Genomic DNA, 13,336 nt, shown 5'->3' with positions numbered 1-13,336 from the left:
CCCATAAACTCACAAAAATTTACAAAGTACGGTACATAGAAATTAAAATATGCAAATCAAAAAGAAAGGGTCTGGTTTGTAAGCCTCAGCATTGCATCCGGCCGAGGCGAGGAAGGCCAGAGCCGTGTAGTCGAAAAGAGGAAATAAATGAGTGGTTCATGAACCGCGAGTCGAGGTGTGCGTTGATGACGTAAGCGGTGACTCTTAAAATCCCTTAAAGCAAGTGTGCCACGAGACTGATTCTGTAATTATTCGCTAGCTCTGAGTTTGGTCCGAGATAAAATCGGCAAAGAAATAACCCTAAAGTACTGGGAATCACAGAAATGTGCACTTCTAGTTATTTACAAACTTGCTACCCCACATATACAGTATGCACCCGTGCTTCATCTGTACCTCGTGAAAGAGTTTTTTTTTCTCCAAAAGCAGGTTAAATTCCCCGCAGAAAAAAAAACCTGGTTCTAAAAACATTGTAAAAATTATTGTTTTTAAATAAAAATAAATGAGCACTTTATCTGATTTCCTTATTTACTAATTTATCTAACACATAATGGTAAATAATAGATAATTTAACACTAGCGTTAACTATAACTGCAGTGAAATGCCTGTAAAGTTTTAATTTAGGAGTTTAAGATGATAGAATGAGTTAAAGTAAGTTAAAGCTGGAACTCTATTTCGCTTTAATTAATTAATAATTGATTAATTAATTAGAGCTTTACTTGTACTTTTATTATTATCATTATTACTATTATGTTGCTGCCTGGTCATCCTGGAAGGGGGATTACTTCACGTATGGCCCCTTCTCAGGGTTTCTTTATTTTCCTCATTGTGAGGATTTTGAGTTTTTCCTTGTCCTCGTGTATGTTTCAGATCAGGGGATGGTGTAATGGTAGCATGTGCAGCCCTTTTAGACTTTTTGTGAATAAGGGCTATACAAATAAATGAATTGACGTGACTTGTTGCATATGCACAAAGTAAAGCAGAACAATTCATGATACACTTTTCCTCTGTTACTCTCTTAATACACTCATCTCATCTCATTAGCTGCACCGCTTATCCTCAGTAGGGTCGCGGGGGTGCTGGAGCCCATCCCAGCAATCACCGGGCAGTGGGCAGGGGACACCCTGAACTGGTTGCCAGCCAATCGCAGGGCACACAGGGACAGACAACTCGCTCGCTCATTCACACCTAGGGACAATTTGGACCGGCCAATCCACCTGAAATGCATGTCTTTGGAATGTGGGAGGAAACCGGAGTGCCCGGAGGAAACCCATGCAAGCACGGGGAGATCATACAAACTCCGCACAGTAAGTCCGGCAGCTGGATTTGAACCCACACAGGAGGTTCCCAAGACCTTAGAACTGTGCAGCACACACGCTAACCACTGCGCCGCCTTGCTGCCCTCTTAATACATTCGTCTAATATATATATTTTTGTATTCAGTTTGTATTTTACACAAGCATGTTATACATTTTTGTAAATGGTAAATGGACTGCATTTATATAGCGCTTTTAAAGTCACTGAAGACCTCCCAAAGCGCTTACAATGTGCTTCACACGTACCCATTCACACACACACTCACCTACCGATAGCGGCATCAGCCATGCAAGGCACCTACTGGTTTATCTTGGGGCATTAGGGATTCAGTGTCTTGCCCAAGGACACTTTGATATTTATGTAGGAGGAGCTAGGAATCGAACCTGTGACTTTGGGGTAGTCAAGATAAGAATTGTCTTGAATCCCATATGTGTGTGTGTATGGAGCATTTCCCTTGAGTGCTTCACTGCTCTATGGGGTTTCATTTTGCAATCATTAGTCCTAAGTGGGCAGCACGGCGGGGAAGTGGTTAGCACGTGTGCGGCTCAGTTCTGAGGTCATGGGTTCAAATCCAGCTACCGGACTTCCTGTGCGGAGTTTGTATGTTCTCCCCGCGCTTGCGTGGGTTTCCTCCGGGCACTCCGGTTTCCTTCCACATTCCAAAAACATGCATTTCAGGTGAATTGGCCGGTCCAAATTGTTCCTAGGTGTGAATGAGCGAGGGAGTTGTCTGTCCCTGTGTGCCCTTCGATTGGCTGGCAACCAGTTCAGGGTGTCCCCTGCCGACTGCCCGAAGATAGCTGGGATGGGCTTCAGCACTCCCGCAACCCTACTGAGGATAAGCAGTTCAAATAATGGATGGATAGTCCTACGTTTTGAAACCCAGGCTGCTACCCCCCCAACCTCTACTCAGCGCTCAAAGCAAGTAGATAAAGAGATAATGCCGCTTGTCTAGACCAATCACGTGCGCTCTTAAGGAAAACAGAGAGAGCGTCTTGTAGGGGGACAAGTCATTGTCGTTCATTTCAAAGAGCCTGCACTTAAAGCCATTTTGTTCGCGAACAGCACAACACTACAAGGGGGTGGCATCGGTGCAATTGATAGAGGGAGGTGCAATCGACCCATCATTAAAATGCCAACTTGCTGTGAAGAACAGAATACAAGAACACATTTTCTGCTTGAGTGACAGTTCAGTACACTCATTTAGCTCAACAACAATGTCCAAGTCAGACAAAGTTGTATTGGTTCTGGGGGGTGCAGGGAATGTTGGCTCTGGAATAGTTCAAGCTCTGTTGGATAAAGGTAAGCCAGACAAACACACATAGAACTCAAATGTGCTTTATACAAGGCTATTTTGACATTTTAGAACAGTGATGGAAATGTTGGCTCTTTTTAGAACTGTTCTGTATTTTTAATCCTATTTCTTTGCCAATCATCTTTAATTTAATTAAAAATAGGAGATGAGCGAATACTGTAATGTCAAACAAGGATAATTCTTTTGTATTTGCAGTGCTTTAATTTTTCACCTAAAATCAATCTATGATAAAAAATTGATGCAAAAAATAAAACACAAAATGGAGTTTTTTACTGTATTTTATTCGGCTTTTTAATCGTTTCAAGTTATGCATGTCGTATATATACATAATAATAATTTGTATTATATATATATATATATATATATATATATATATATATATATATATATATATATATATCAATCTTCGGGTGACCGGCTTTGTTCCCCCACTTTGTGGAATTGATTTATATGTTGGGAGTAGGGGCTTTAGCAAGAGGTTAAGGTCAAGATGTTGTTTTGTTCGTCGATTGTGAAAAATTGTCTAACTGGCGCTCATCTATTCCTAGAGGAATCCCTTGCCCTAACCGAATTGAGACGCTGGTGTCAGTGGTGTCAAGTACCTCTCTGTCAAAAAGGGCAATCTTCCATTATTTGACTTGATAGTTGCATCTTTTCTACAGGTTTTCAGACAAAATAGTGTATTCTATTTCTAAAGAAGTGTTCTTAAATTAAAGGCTGGTAAGGCAATGACTTTTTCTTAAGTATGTTGGCAGTGACGGTTATACACTAAATTACTCCCTAAGCGCCCCCTCCACAAACCAGCCATAGTTATAAAAAATGCTTAAATAATAAATACAAATACACTACATACATAAAATAGACAAATATGTATCAAAAATGTGAAAAGAACATTAATATAAAACAATGAAATAGACCAATATTCTTATAAAGCAAATCACACAATTACACACATTTGAAAACACACTAAAGCAAATATAGATTTATAATGTAAAGAAGACACAAACTTAAACCTGACCTTTCTGACTCCCTGTTGCAAAGTCCTCGATAAAATCGTCATAAGAAATCTGCTCCCCAAGTTCATGATTTATGCTGATGACACCAAGGCCGGTGAGCTATTCCTAAAACATGGTTGACCTCAGGGATGACTTTATCAACTTCCGTTTAGAAAAGCTCCTCTCTGCTTGAGCCATCGTGACTGGCAAAATGAGAAAAATGTGCAGCAGTAAGACTGTATTTTCACTGCTATGAATAATGTACGTTATTTGGAATACAGGAGCTGCTAAGTATTTTTTTATGTACAGTATAGTAGTAATACAGATATTCTTCCCTCTCCCCCAGTCAAAGTGTCCCCCACGCCGCCCCTCCTTTACGCTTTTCCTCATCTCAGCCTTAGTGTTTTCGCGCACCTTTGCAGCAAGCAGGGGCATAAAAGCTGCACCGAAGGGGCCCCCATTTGAATAGTTTTATGTTGTTAGATAACACAAAACTCTTTTTCGGTGCACATTTATCATAATTGTTTTTACTTTTTTGGAAAATCTTGTGCCAAAATTGCTGCACTGGGCCGCTGCCTGCCTCGCCCGTGCCTAAAACCGCCACTGTATGTGGGTCTGAGTCTCTGAGTCAGATTCAGAGGCTTCTCCTGATACTGTTATCCTCGGTTAGCAGTACAGTCCTATCTGTTTCATGTGGAGTAGCTAAGTGCAACCCAGGAAAAAATGGTCTGGAGTAGGATGGGTGCCACCAAGCCGTACTTTCCCGAGACATACCACAGGAAGTGGTGCCCCTATGCAGTCGTAGTTATTCTAGCCAAGCTCCCAGAACTGTTAAGTTTTCCCGTGCTCCGTTTCCAGGTTGATCTTACTCGTAAGTTTTGATGACATGATCCATGAACAGAAATGACAAAACATGATTCTATTATGAAATGAAATGAAATGATCTGCATTTATATAGCGCTTTTCAAGTCAATGACTTCCCAAAGCGCTTTACAATGTGCTCCACTTTTCCCAATAGCAGCCTTGTATTGCAGCTATGTAAGACGCTAACCTGCCCTTTGGGGGTATTAGGTGTTCAGTGTCTTACCCAAGGACACTTCGACATTTAACACAGACGAGCCGGGATTCGAACTGGGATCCCTTGATCCCAAGACGAGCGCTCTACCTCCTGAGCTACTGACGCCCCAATATGAAATGAGTTCAGCTGCTGAAAAACTTATCCAGGGGGCCCTCCTTTCGATTGCTCATGGATTGTGGTGTATTAACAGATCACTACTGGCTCCTGTCAAGCTCCCCATGTTGAGCATGCATTTCTTAGACGCATTCTATTAAATTCTTTTCATCGGTCTGTGTTGGGATTTTGACTGTACGTGAATTAGGCCTTTTCTTTCACTGTTTTCATGCTACACTAACAAAAACACTGGGGTGGTTATGAAATCAACCCCCCGCCCCACTCGCCTCTCGTCCTTCCATTCCTGCTTGCTAATGTGTTCTATCCCAAACACCTTTGCTCAAAGTAAGATAAAAGCAGGTAAACACAGTGGAAATAAGCAGAAGGGCACATTAAATTCAGTTGGGTGTTGTTAACATATACTTAACAGAGATTATATCCTACTTTTTTGAGACATTTCAAGCAACGCACCTTACATTTAAATTTACTGCTTTGAGTCCATTTAAAAGGCGGAGAGGGAGCTTAGAGTAGTACTAACCTTTGTCGGACGATCACAAGTCGCAGTCGCTCGTCACAACAACACCGCGGCAGAACATTGACATTGGTTCGATGGGGGTGGTCCATTAAACCACTATGGTTCCCCAAAAGTGAAATGAAAAAATGATATCCAATCAGAAAATGGTCGCTGGTTTGTGGAACATTTACTGTGGAGAAAATGCTTAAATGATCTGACAATTAAACAGGGGGGGTGTGTGTGTGATATCGCTATGTTTCTATATGTTTTTTTTACCCACAGGTTTCCGAGTGGCAGTGATTTCAAGAGACCATAACCGACTAGAGAGACTCCAATCATTGATTTCTGCTAACATTAAAAACAATCTCACCACTATAGTAGGAGATGTAGGTGAGTCCCAAAGGTGATTTGTCATATAGTGATAAAGAAATATATACAGTATAGACATTACCTTGTTTGTCTGAGCACTTTAATACTGGGCTTGAAACGCCTCATCTTGTGTTGTTGCTGACTCATTACCATTTTGGACCTTTGAGTCTTGTCCCTCAGCACCCACGCTTTTAGTTTGCTTGTCTTTTGGAATGACGGTCCAAGTTTTTACCACACTCCTAAAACGTTTTGTATTTTATTGAATATTTCTCTTTAAAAATGATTTCGACCCCCCAAAATACTTACTGCTAGTAAACAATGTTGGGCGGTACAGTAACAGTAGCAGTTTGGGGCAGGTTGAAATTTGTTCCAAGGGTGAGTTGAATGAAAAATGAGCATTCGCTCACAGCTTACCTTATTCCAGAAGCTCAGCTGTGATTGGTTGTCGCCTAATGGCATAACCAATGGGATTTAATTTTTACATCAACAGGAATTTAAAAAAAGGCAAACCTCTGTTATGAATACAATCATGTATTTTTGCTGCCTGAATATTTTTTGTCAGAATATTTGTTTGTTCTTCAGCTGTAGAAAGTTTTATGTTCTAAAGAGTTGTTAGTTTTTAGTCAAGTATGTTGTAGAGTATACAACGTTTGGTCAGAATCTCGTTTTGCAATGTCAGAAAATGATCAAGCAATGTCAAAACTTGTGAAGTAAATACCTGTACTGTGTTTTAAGTCAATCACATCGATATATTGTCTGACTGATACTGCCGGAATGTGAGGTTGGGAAGGGCGGGCTATGGCTTCAAAGGTTGCCGTGACTACCATACCACTGGGTGTCCGCCCCTCCCCTGAGACCTGAGCCGAGAGCCGGTACACTTCTCACTTCGCTAGGGCAGCCTGATTTTGGCCAGCCACAAGGCAGGAGGGATGTCCTAACAGGAGAAAAAGCTAGACCAAGGCCCTGGCCAGGTCTCAATGGTGCCAGTTTAAGTTCTCAACCTCTAGTTTTGTCTTGTTCTATTTTCTTCTTATAGTTTTGTGTTCTATTCAAGCTTCTTCAGTAGATGATTAGTAAAATAAAAGTCCATAAATCCAAGAGTGTGTGTGTCTTGATTAAAGTATATTGAACTATCAAAACGGTAAAAAGGATCCACCTAAAGTGTGTGTAGCCACCCTTCAGAATAACTAAACAAGGTTTTTCATCCATTTTCCTGTCATTATGATCTAAAAACCTACTGTATGTGGTGCTCCAAAAATGCGAAACGAGTTTTGAAAAGAATAAACTCGGCTCTTTAATTCAATTGGTCAAAAAATGGTTTCTTAGAATAATTTATTTACCACCCATTTTTGCTACAATGTACAGGGTTGGGTAGGGTTACTTTAACTTGATTACTTTCAATTACTTTTGGATTACTCCAATACCAAATATGCTAATAAAAGACAAAAGAAACTAAATATGAATAAAATTATGACTCACAACACGTGGTAAGTTTTCTCTTGTGGCTTTGATCTCTTTGATCTCCGGCAAAACTAACATAAAATGCGACAGAAACAAAATGAAAATAAATCCAAACAGCTTGCCAACATCATTTTTGCAGTTCCGTGTGTTCCGTTGCTCCCCAAGCCTGCACAAAATTTAGTAATTTTATTCATATTTAGTTTCTTTTGTCTTTTATTAGCATATTCGGTATTGGAGTAATCCAAAAGTAATTGAAAGTAATCAAGTTAAAGTAACCCTACCCAACCCTGACAATGTAATAGTACTTTATTCATCTGTCAGGCTCAGAAGATGGAGTGGAACAGGCAAAGCAGCTCCTACTCAAGAAGGTGGGGAAGATTACGGATATAGTTTCTTCCCTCGGGTTTAGCTGGTGGCAGGGAGGACCTCCACATACCCAGACTCTCAAAGACCTTCATTGGGTATGTATGCACAAGACTCAAGTCAAAATGACCATCAATGTACATATGATGAGAAAAGAAAAATATAGTTTGATTAAATACGGTAATACCATTAAACAAGGACAACATGCGTAGCCATCTTTTGTTATATTCTTAATCGTGAGAAAAATTAACAAATGAGTTATGTCTTTGCTATATCCTAGGTGATCGAATCATTGCTTTTTAGTACATTTGTGTCATGGAAGGCCTTCTTTCCTTTGGTGAGGGATGACTCCAAATGTAGCTACACCTTTATCACAGGTAAGGAGTCTAGTATTATTGCCACTCATCAAAAGTTCCATAACTATTCTTACAATTTTTTCTGGGTTGTGGTATTTGCAGACGACTGAGGTCTTACAACTCATAGGTTCAATCCTCAGTCCCCTGAGACCATGTGTGAACCTGATATGTTTTGCTAACAATCTGCATTTCATTGCAAATGCTGAGTCCCCTCTAAAGCCAATAACTGGTTTTAAAAAGTTCTGATGGATAAGAAGCTGCCCATCATTTTTCAATCAGTGATTCAACCTTGCTTGAATAAAAAGTGATAACCTCCAAGGTTTTTACTTTGTAGAATGTTTTCATTTTCACTCCTGAGCTTGATGTCTTTAGATTAGCTCATGTTTATTCAGAAACTGGGTGTTTGTGTGCATCACAGGGGGTGCTGGAGAAAAGCTCCTGATGCACGGTACAGGTTTCCTGACTATTGGAGCAGCTAGTGTCCTTGCTTTCTGCCAAGTTTTACGAGAGGAGTATGCAGAATCGTCATGCAAACTATATCAGGTGAGATAAACTGAACCATAAAGAAAAATATCATGGTGGATAAAGTATATATATTTTTTGAGTGAAAGTATAAGTATGGGTGGAAAATACTTTTTAAAGTTAAATTACAATTATTTTGGGTACCGGTACTTACGTAAAAGGATAAAGTAGTCAACATGAAAACGTCATCAATTGTCTTGTTTAGACTGCAGGAGTATCTTGGCTTGATGGTGGCAACCAATATTGGTGTTTTTAATTGGTGAAACACTAATATACACAACCTTTGGTGGTATAACCGTTTTGTCACAAGGAAATTCAGATGTAATCAACAACACCAAGTTTATCATGTCAGGTATTTAACACAAAATAATTTCCAGTTGTGTCCTGATTGTTTAGAGTTGACAAAGGTTTTTCCACAACACTCCCCCTTTGATGAATTAGAATACACTTGCGTCGTTCTCAACACTCCCCGTCTAAACACCCAAGTTTTCTAACTGATCCACAACACCAAGTTTACGTACACCAGGGGTTGCAATTTTATGGCACTTCCTGACGCAAGTGAGCTGTTAAAGCTCAGCTCTTCATTTGTGATTTAACCCAAAACCATGTGTTTGTAAGGCTATTAGGGTTACCCGATAAAATTGGCTTCAATAAAAAGCTTTAAGACGCTAGTTTCAGGCTGAAATCATTACTCGACAACAACCTTAACCTTTTCCCTAGGTTTAACGAAAACCCTAACAAGGGGTCAGGGACCTATGGCTCTTTTCATGAGTACATATGGCTAAGTGATAAAATGCCTCTCGTGCAAATTCCTCCATAGTGTTCCAATTTTGGTAAGCTTAATGTCAGCAATCGGTTTAGTATAGAAAGGGCACAGTTGCACATACATTTTATAGTAAAGGTGTCACACCAACAGACCCTGTTTTGGAATTACATTCCGAAAGAATCCTTTATATTCATTAAAAATGTATGTTTATTGTTGAGACACTTATTGATAAAATCCACACAACAAACCGTAATTACCCACAAACGCTAACCAAGCACACAGAACGATTTGGTTGGGTCAGTGGTAGGGGTGTGCAAGCTATGCAACACAGCACACACCCCTCTCTCTCCCACATGCCCACTTCGCTGAAGGGAAATTAATCCATAAACTTTTTGTTTACAGTTTTTTTGACATATTTACAAAAGAACTCTGCTTGCACCTTGTTTTGAAACCATTATTTACAAAAGATTAAGGTCAAAATGAGCCTCAACGATCTTGAGTAACTGTGGGAGGAAGAAGTTCAAAGTGGTGTATTTGTTGATATGGGACACAGGCTCTGGGATTAATATTTTACAAATAAAACACACTGAAAAAAAAGCATATGTCTGGAGAGCGTGTTTGACAGTTTTGCTGAATTTTGACTTAAGATATATGGTGTGGCTCTCTTTCGCTCAACCCCCCCCCCCCAAAACGATAAAATATTTGATATTATCGCTCTTTGGGTCAAAAAGGTTCCTGACCCCTGCTCTATACAGTTTACTGGTTTGACTTTGGGTTCAACCCACAACCCTGTGTGTGCAAGGCAAGCATCTAACCACTTGATCAACCCATGATTATTATTATGTGGATTGCTCCAAAATCAAAATTCAATTCAATTGGTGGGTAATCCGAAACCCTGAATTCAGAACCTTAGGGCCGAAACCCTAACCCAACCCCCTAGCTGCAATCCTAAACTCCTACTCTAACCCTAGCAATTTACTGGTTTTACTCAGGATTGTACCGACAACACTTGTGTGTGTTAGGCAAGCATCCTACCAGTTAAGCTACCAGTGATGTGGAATATTTAAAAATCAACATTGTGTTCAATTTCTGGGTATTTCGAAACCCTAAAATCAATTGAATATGCGAGTTTTGGGCCGAAACTGTAATCCGACTCCCTTGGTTCTCAATTATTTTCTGTCCTGCCCTCCGAGGAAGAAGAAGACCTCTTGCGTCCCACTATTTGAGGAACACTGTCTTAATCCAACCCCCTAACTCCAACGCTGATCCTGGAAATTTTCTGGTTCGACCGAGGATTGGGCCCACAACCCTTGTGTCTGTTAGCCAATGGTCCAAAGTCAAAATTTGGTTTAATTGGCGAGTAATATTTAACCCTGAAAGGGCCTCAAGTGAATTTAAATAACACTATCAAATACAAATTTGATGCTGTCTTCTACTACTGTGCCCTGAAATTTCTCCTCATTGTATCATTTTGTCCTGGCAGATGAAGATCAACACAGGTGTTGCTACAACAGAGAGAATGGCATCGGGGTACTTAAATAACGTTGAACTGGGAGAAACCGTTGCCAAATTGCTGGAACAACAACACGCGTCACCTGCTGTCTTTACCATTAGCAACCCAGGAGACCTGAAAACAATCTTCCTGGAATGTAATGTATTATATTCTGACATTTAAAAAAATGTCCATCATTGTTTAGTCTCTTCTATTTGCCTAGAAGTCTTTCTGGCTAGCTTGCCAAATTGTAGCGCCTATGCTAGGAGGCAGAGGGAAGAAAAGCTACTGGACAAGTTCCAGGTTTTATATGTGGTAAAATGACTCGAGGAAGCACCAAAGTCAAATTTCATTCGAACAAAAACCGGCAGTTATATGAACAATGGACAGGACAATAGACAACATTTAACCTTAATTATAGTAAAAGAAAATGCGGCTCTTTAGCGCTCCTTAGTGGCTCCTCAGTGCTTTTCAAATAAATGTTTGATAATGGAAAATGATATGGTTACTGTAGGAGAACAAACATTTGTCAATTAATATAGATACAAACAGGGCAGCACGGCGGCGCAGTGGTTAGCGCGTGTGCGGCACAGTTCTAAGGTCTTGGGAACCTCCTGTGTGGGTTCAAATCCAGCTACCAGACTTCCTGTGCGGAGTTTGTATGTTCTCCCCGTGCTTGCGTGGGTTTCTCCGGGCACTCCGGTTTCCTCCCACATTCTAAAGACATGCATTTCAGGTTAATTGGCCGGTCCAAATTGGCCCTGGCATGAACGAGTGAGTTGTCTGTCCCTGTGTGCCCTGCAATTGGCTGGCAACCAGTTCAGGGTGTCCCCTGCCCACTGCCCGATGATTGCTGGGATGGGCTCCAGCACCCCCGCGACCCTACTGAGGATAAGCGGTGCAGCTAATGAGATGAGATGAGATAGATACAAACAGTATATACTGTATTAAGAGTATGTGTTACCCTCCTTATATAAAGCTTTTATTTTTTTGCAGCTCCAAACTTATGGTTTGTTTTTGTTTTTTTGATACAATATGGCTCTTTTAACCTTTAGCCGTTTGTACTGATATAGACAAAAACTAGACCTGAAGTAGCCATTAAAAAGCCTTCGCAACACATGCAACTTGGGTATGATATATATTGGTAGGTCAAGATTTTTTTACCAAATTTTAGCGCTAAAATTCGAGAGAGTAAAGTCAGACTTTTAGGTTAATCAGCTGAAACGCCTTGGAGAAAACTGTAACAATGTTCTATTTGTTATTTGTACAAATAAGACTCTAAAACAAGTGTATCATTTTGTGCTGCTTTAATAACACACTTGAGGTAGTTGGCATCTAAAACATATAGCATTCTGGGAATTGGCGTTACCCCCTAATGTCCCTGGTTCGCTACCAACCTGGGCACATTAGTTCCACATATTGGTTCCTACCAATACTCCCACATCTTTCCCCTATTTAGTGAGTAACCTACATTTCTTTTGAAAACATCAAAAAGATATTTTTTTACTGCACATACTCAAATATTTCTGTAAAACTTCAAATGAAGAAGTTATGTAGCGATCAATTAGCTTAGCAAATGAATGACTGTTAGTTTTTATCTATTTTCAAAATACCAAATAATAAACTTGAACAATTTCCCCAGATTTCAGTAGACAAGGTGAAATATGGTATCGTAAGTGAAAAATAAAACATGTATTAAGCTTCACCCCACATAATATAAATATTTCTGGCAATCTTATTTTGGGGGAAAATATTTGAGAAAATATTTGAAGTTTTCATCATGTATTATTCCTACCTCTTAAAGTCCATTGAGTCTTCCAATATCCGTATTATTCATCTAGATCTCATGATCACGTTTTGTTTTAAAAAAAATCATATTTTGTTTTGGTTAAATTTAGTGTTAGTTCATTTGTATTGAACTATGCTTGCAGCTCTGATAATTCTTTGTTTAAAGTTGTTCTAAATGATGAAGATTAGTATCCACGCATATACTGTTTGTATGTCCTCAGCAGATTAATTAAAACATATTTGATACTTAAAATGGTGTCGTTAGTCTATAGTGAGAACAACATTGGTCCCAAAAAAGATCCTTGGGGTACATCACGTTTAGTCGTTTGTTTTTCTGCCAAGCCAAATGACGTATCGTTGTCTGTTTTTCAGGAATTTTTGGATCCAGTTCACGGAAATACCTCTGATTTCCATGTGTTCAAGCTTTTCTACCTTTTTAAAGTAACATCGAATTATCAACTGTATCAAATGCTTTCTCAATATTAATAAAGATACCCATGCCTTTTTTTCATCAATCACATTTGTGATTATCTCCATCATTTCAGCTAGTTCTAGGCCAGTAGAGTGTTTTTTTCTCAATTCATATTCATATACTTGTCATTTACTGCGATTGGCTGGCAACTAGTTCAGGGTGTCCCCTGCCCACTGCCCGGAGATGGCTGTGATGGGCTCCAGCCCCCCTGCGACCCTAATGAGGATAAGCGGTGTAGCTGATGAGATGAGATGAGATACCTGTCATTTAGCAAATTACATCTATCAATAGATTGATACAAGGTCTATAGTTGCCAATCTCATAAATGTCTCCTCTTTTGTGAACTGGGATAATTTCGTTTTATAGTATTTTTGGGGGAAAACTTCCTTTTGGAACAATAAACTACAAATAATTGTCAGTGGTGTAATTTTTGAGTCA

General features: G+C 39.7%; 1 protein-coding gene across 1 annotated transcript; it reads left to right on the top strand.

Moving 5' to 3' along the window:
• Nucleotides 1-2,471: 2,471 nt before the first annotated feature.
• Nucleotides 2,472-13,019, top strand: LOC148362413 (very-long-chain 3-oxoacyl-CoA reductase). The gene is made up of 7 exons (XM_088339261.1): nt 2,472-2,616; nt 5,592-5,699; nt 7,461-7,600; nt 7,783-7,879; nt 8,277-8,401; nt 10,630-10,795; nt 12,799-13,019. Coding segments are annotated over exons 1-7 (723 nt in total). The 5' UTR covers nt 2,472-2,531; the 3' UTR covers nt 12,801-13,019.
• Nucleotides 13,020-13,336: the final 317 nt, after the last annotated feature.

The sequence above is a fragment of the Urocampus carinirostris genome, chromosome 7 (assembly GCF_059441175.1).
Source record: "Urocampus carinirostris isolate Australia breed hairy pipefish chromosome 7, RoL_Ucar_1.0, whole genome shotgun sequence".
NCBI classification, from domain to species: domain Eukaryota; kingdom Metazoa; phylum Chordata; class Actinopteri; order Syngnathiformes; family Syngnathidae; genus Urocampus; species Urocampus carinirostris.
This window is presented reverse-complemented; position numbering and strand designations above follow the sequence as displayed.

Bases quoted from the DNA above. Each gene is read 5' to 3' on its own strand.
- LOC148362413 (XM_088339261.1), top strand. From the start codon at position 2,532: ATGTCCAAGTCAGACAAAGTTGTATTGGTTCTGGGGGGTGCAGGGAAT. The intron at 7,601-7,782 runs GTATGTATGCAC...GCTATATCCTAG, and splicing joins CTCTCAAAGACCTTCATTGG to GTGATCGAATCATTGCTTTT. The intron at 7,880-8,276 runs GTAAGGAGTCTA...TGTGCATCACAG, and splicing joins TAGCTACACCTTTATCACAG to GGGGTGCTGGAGAAAAGCTC.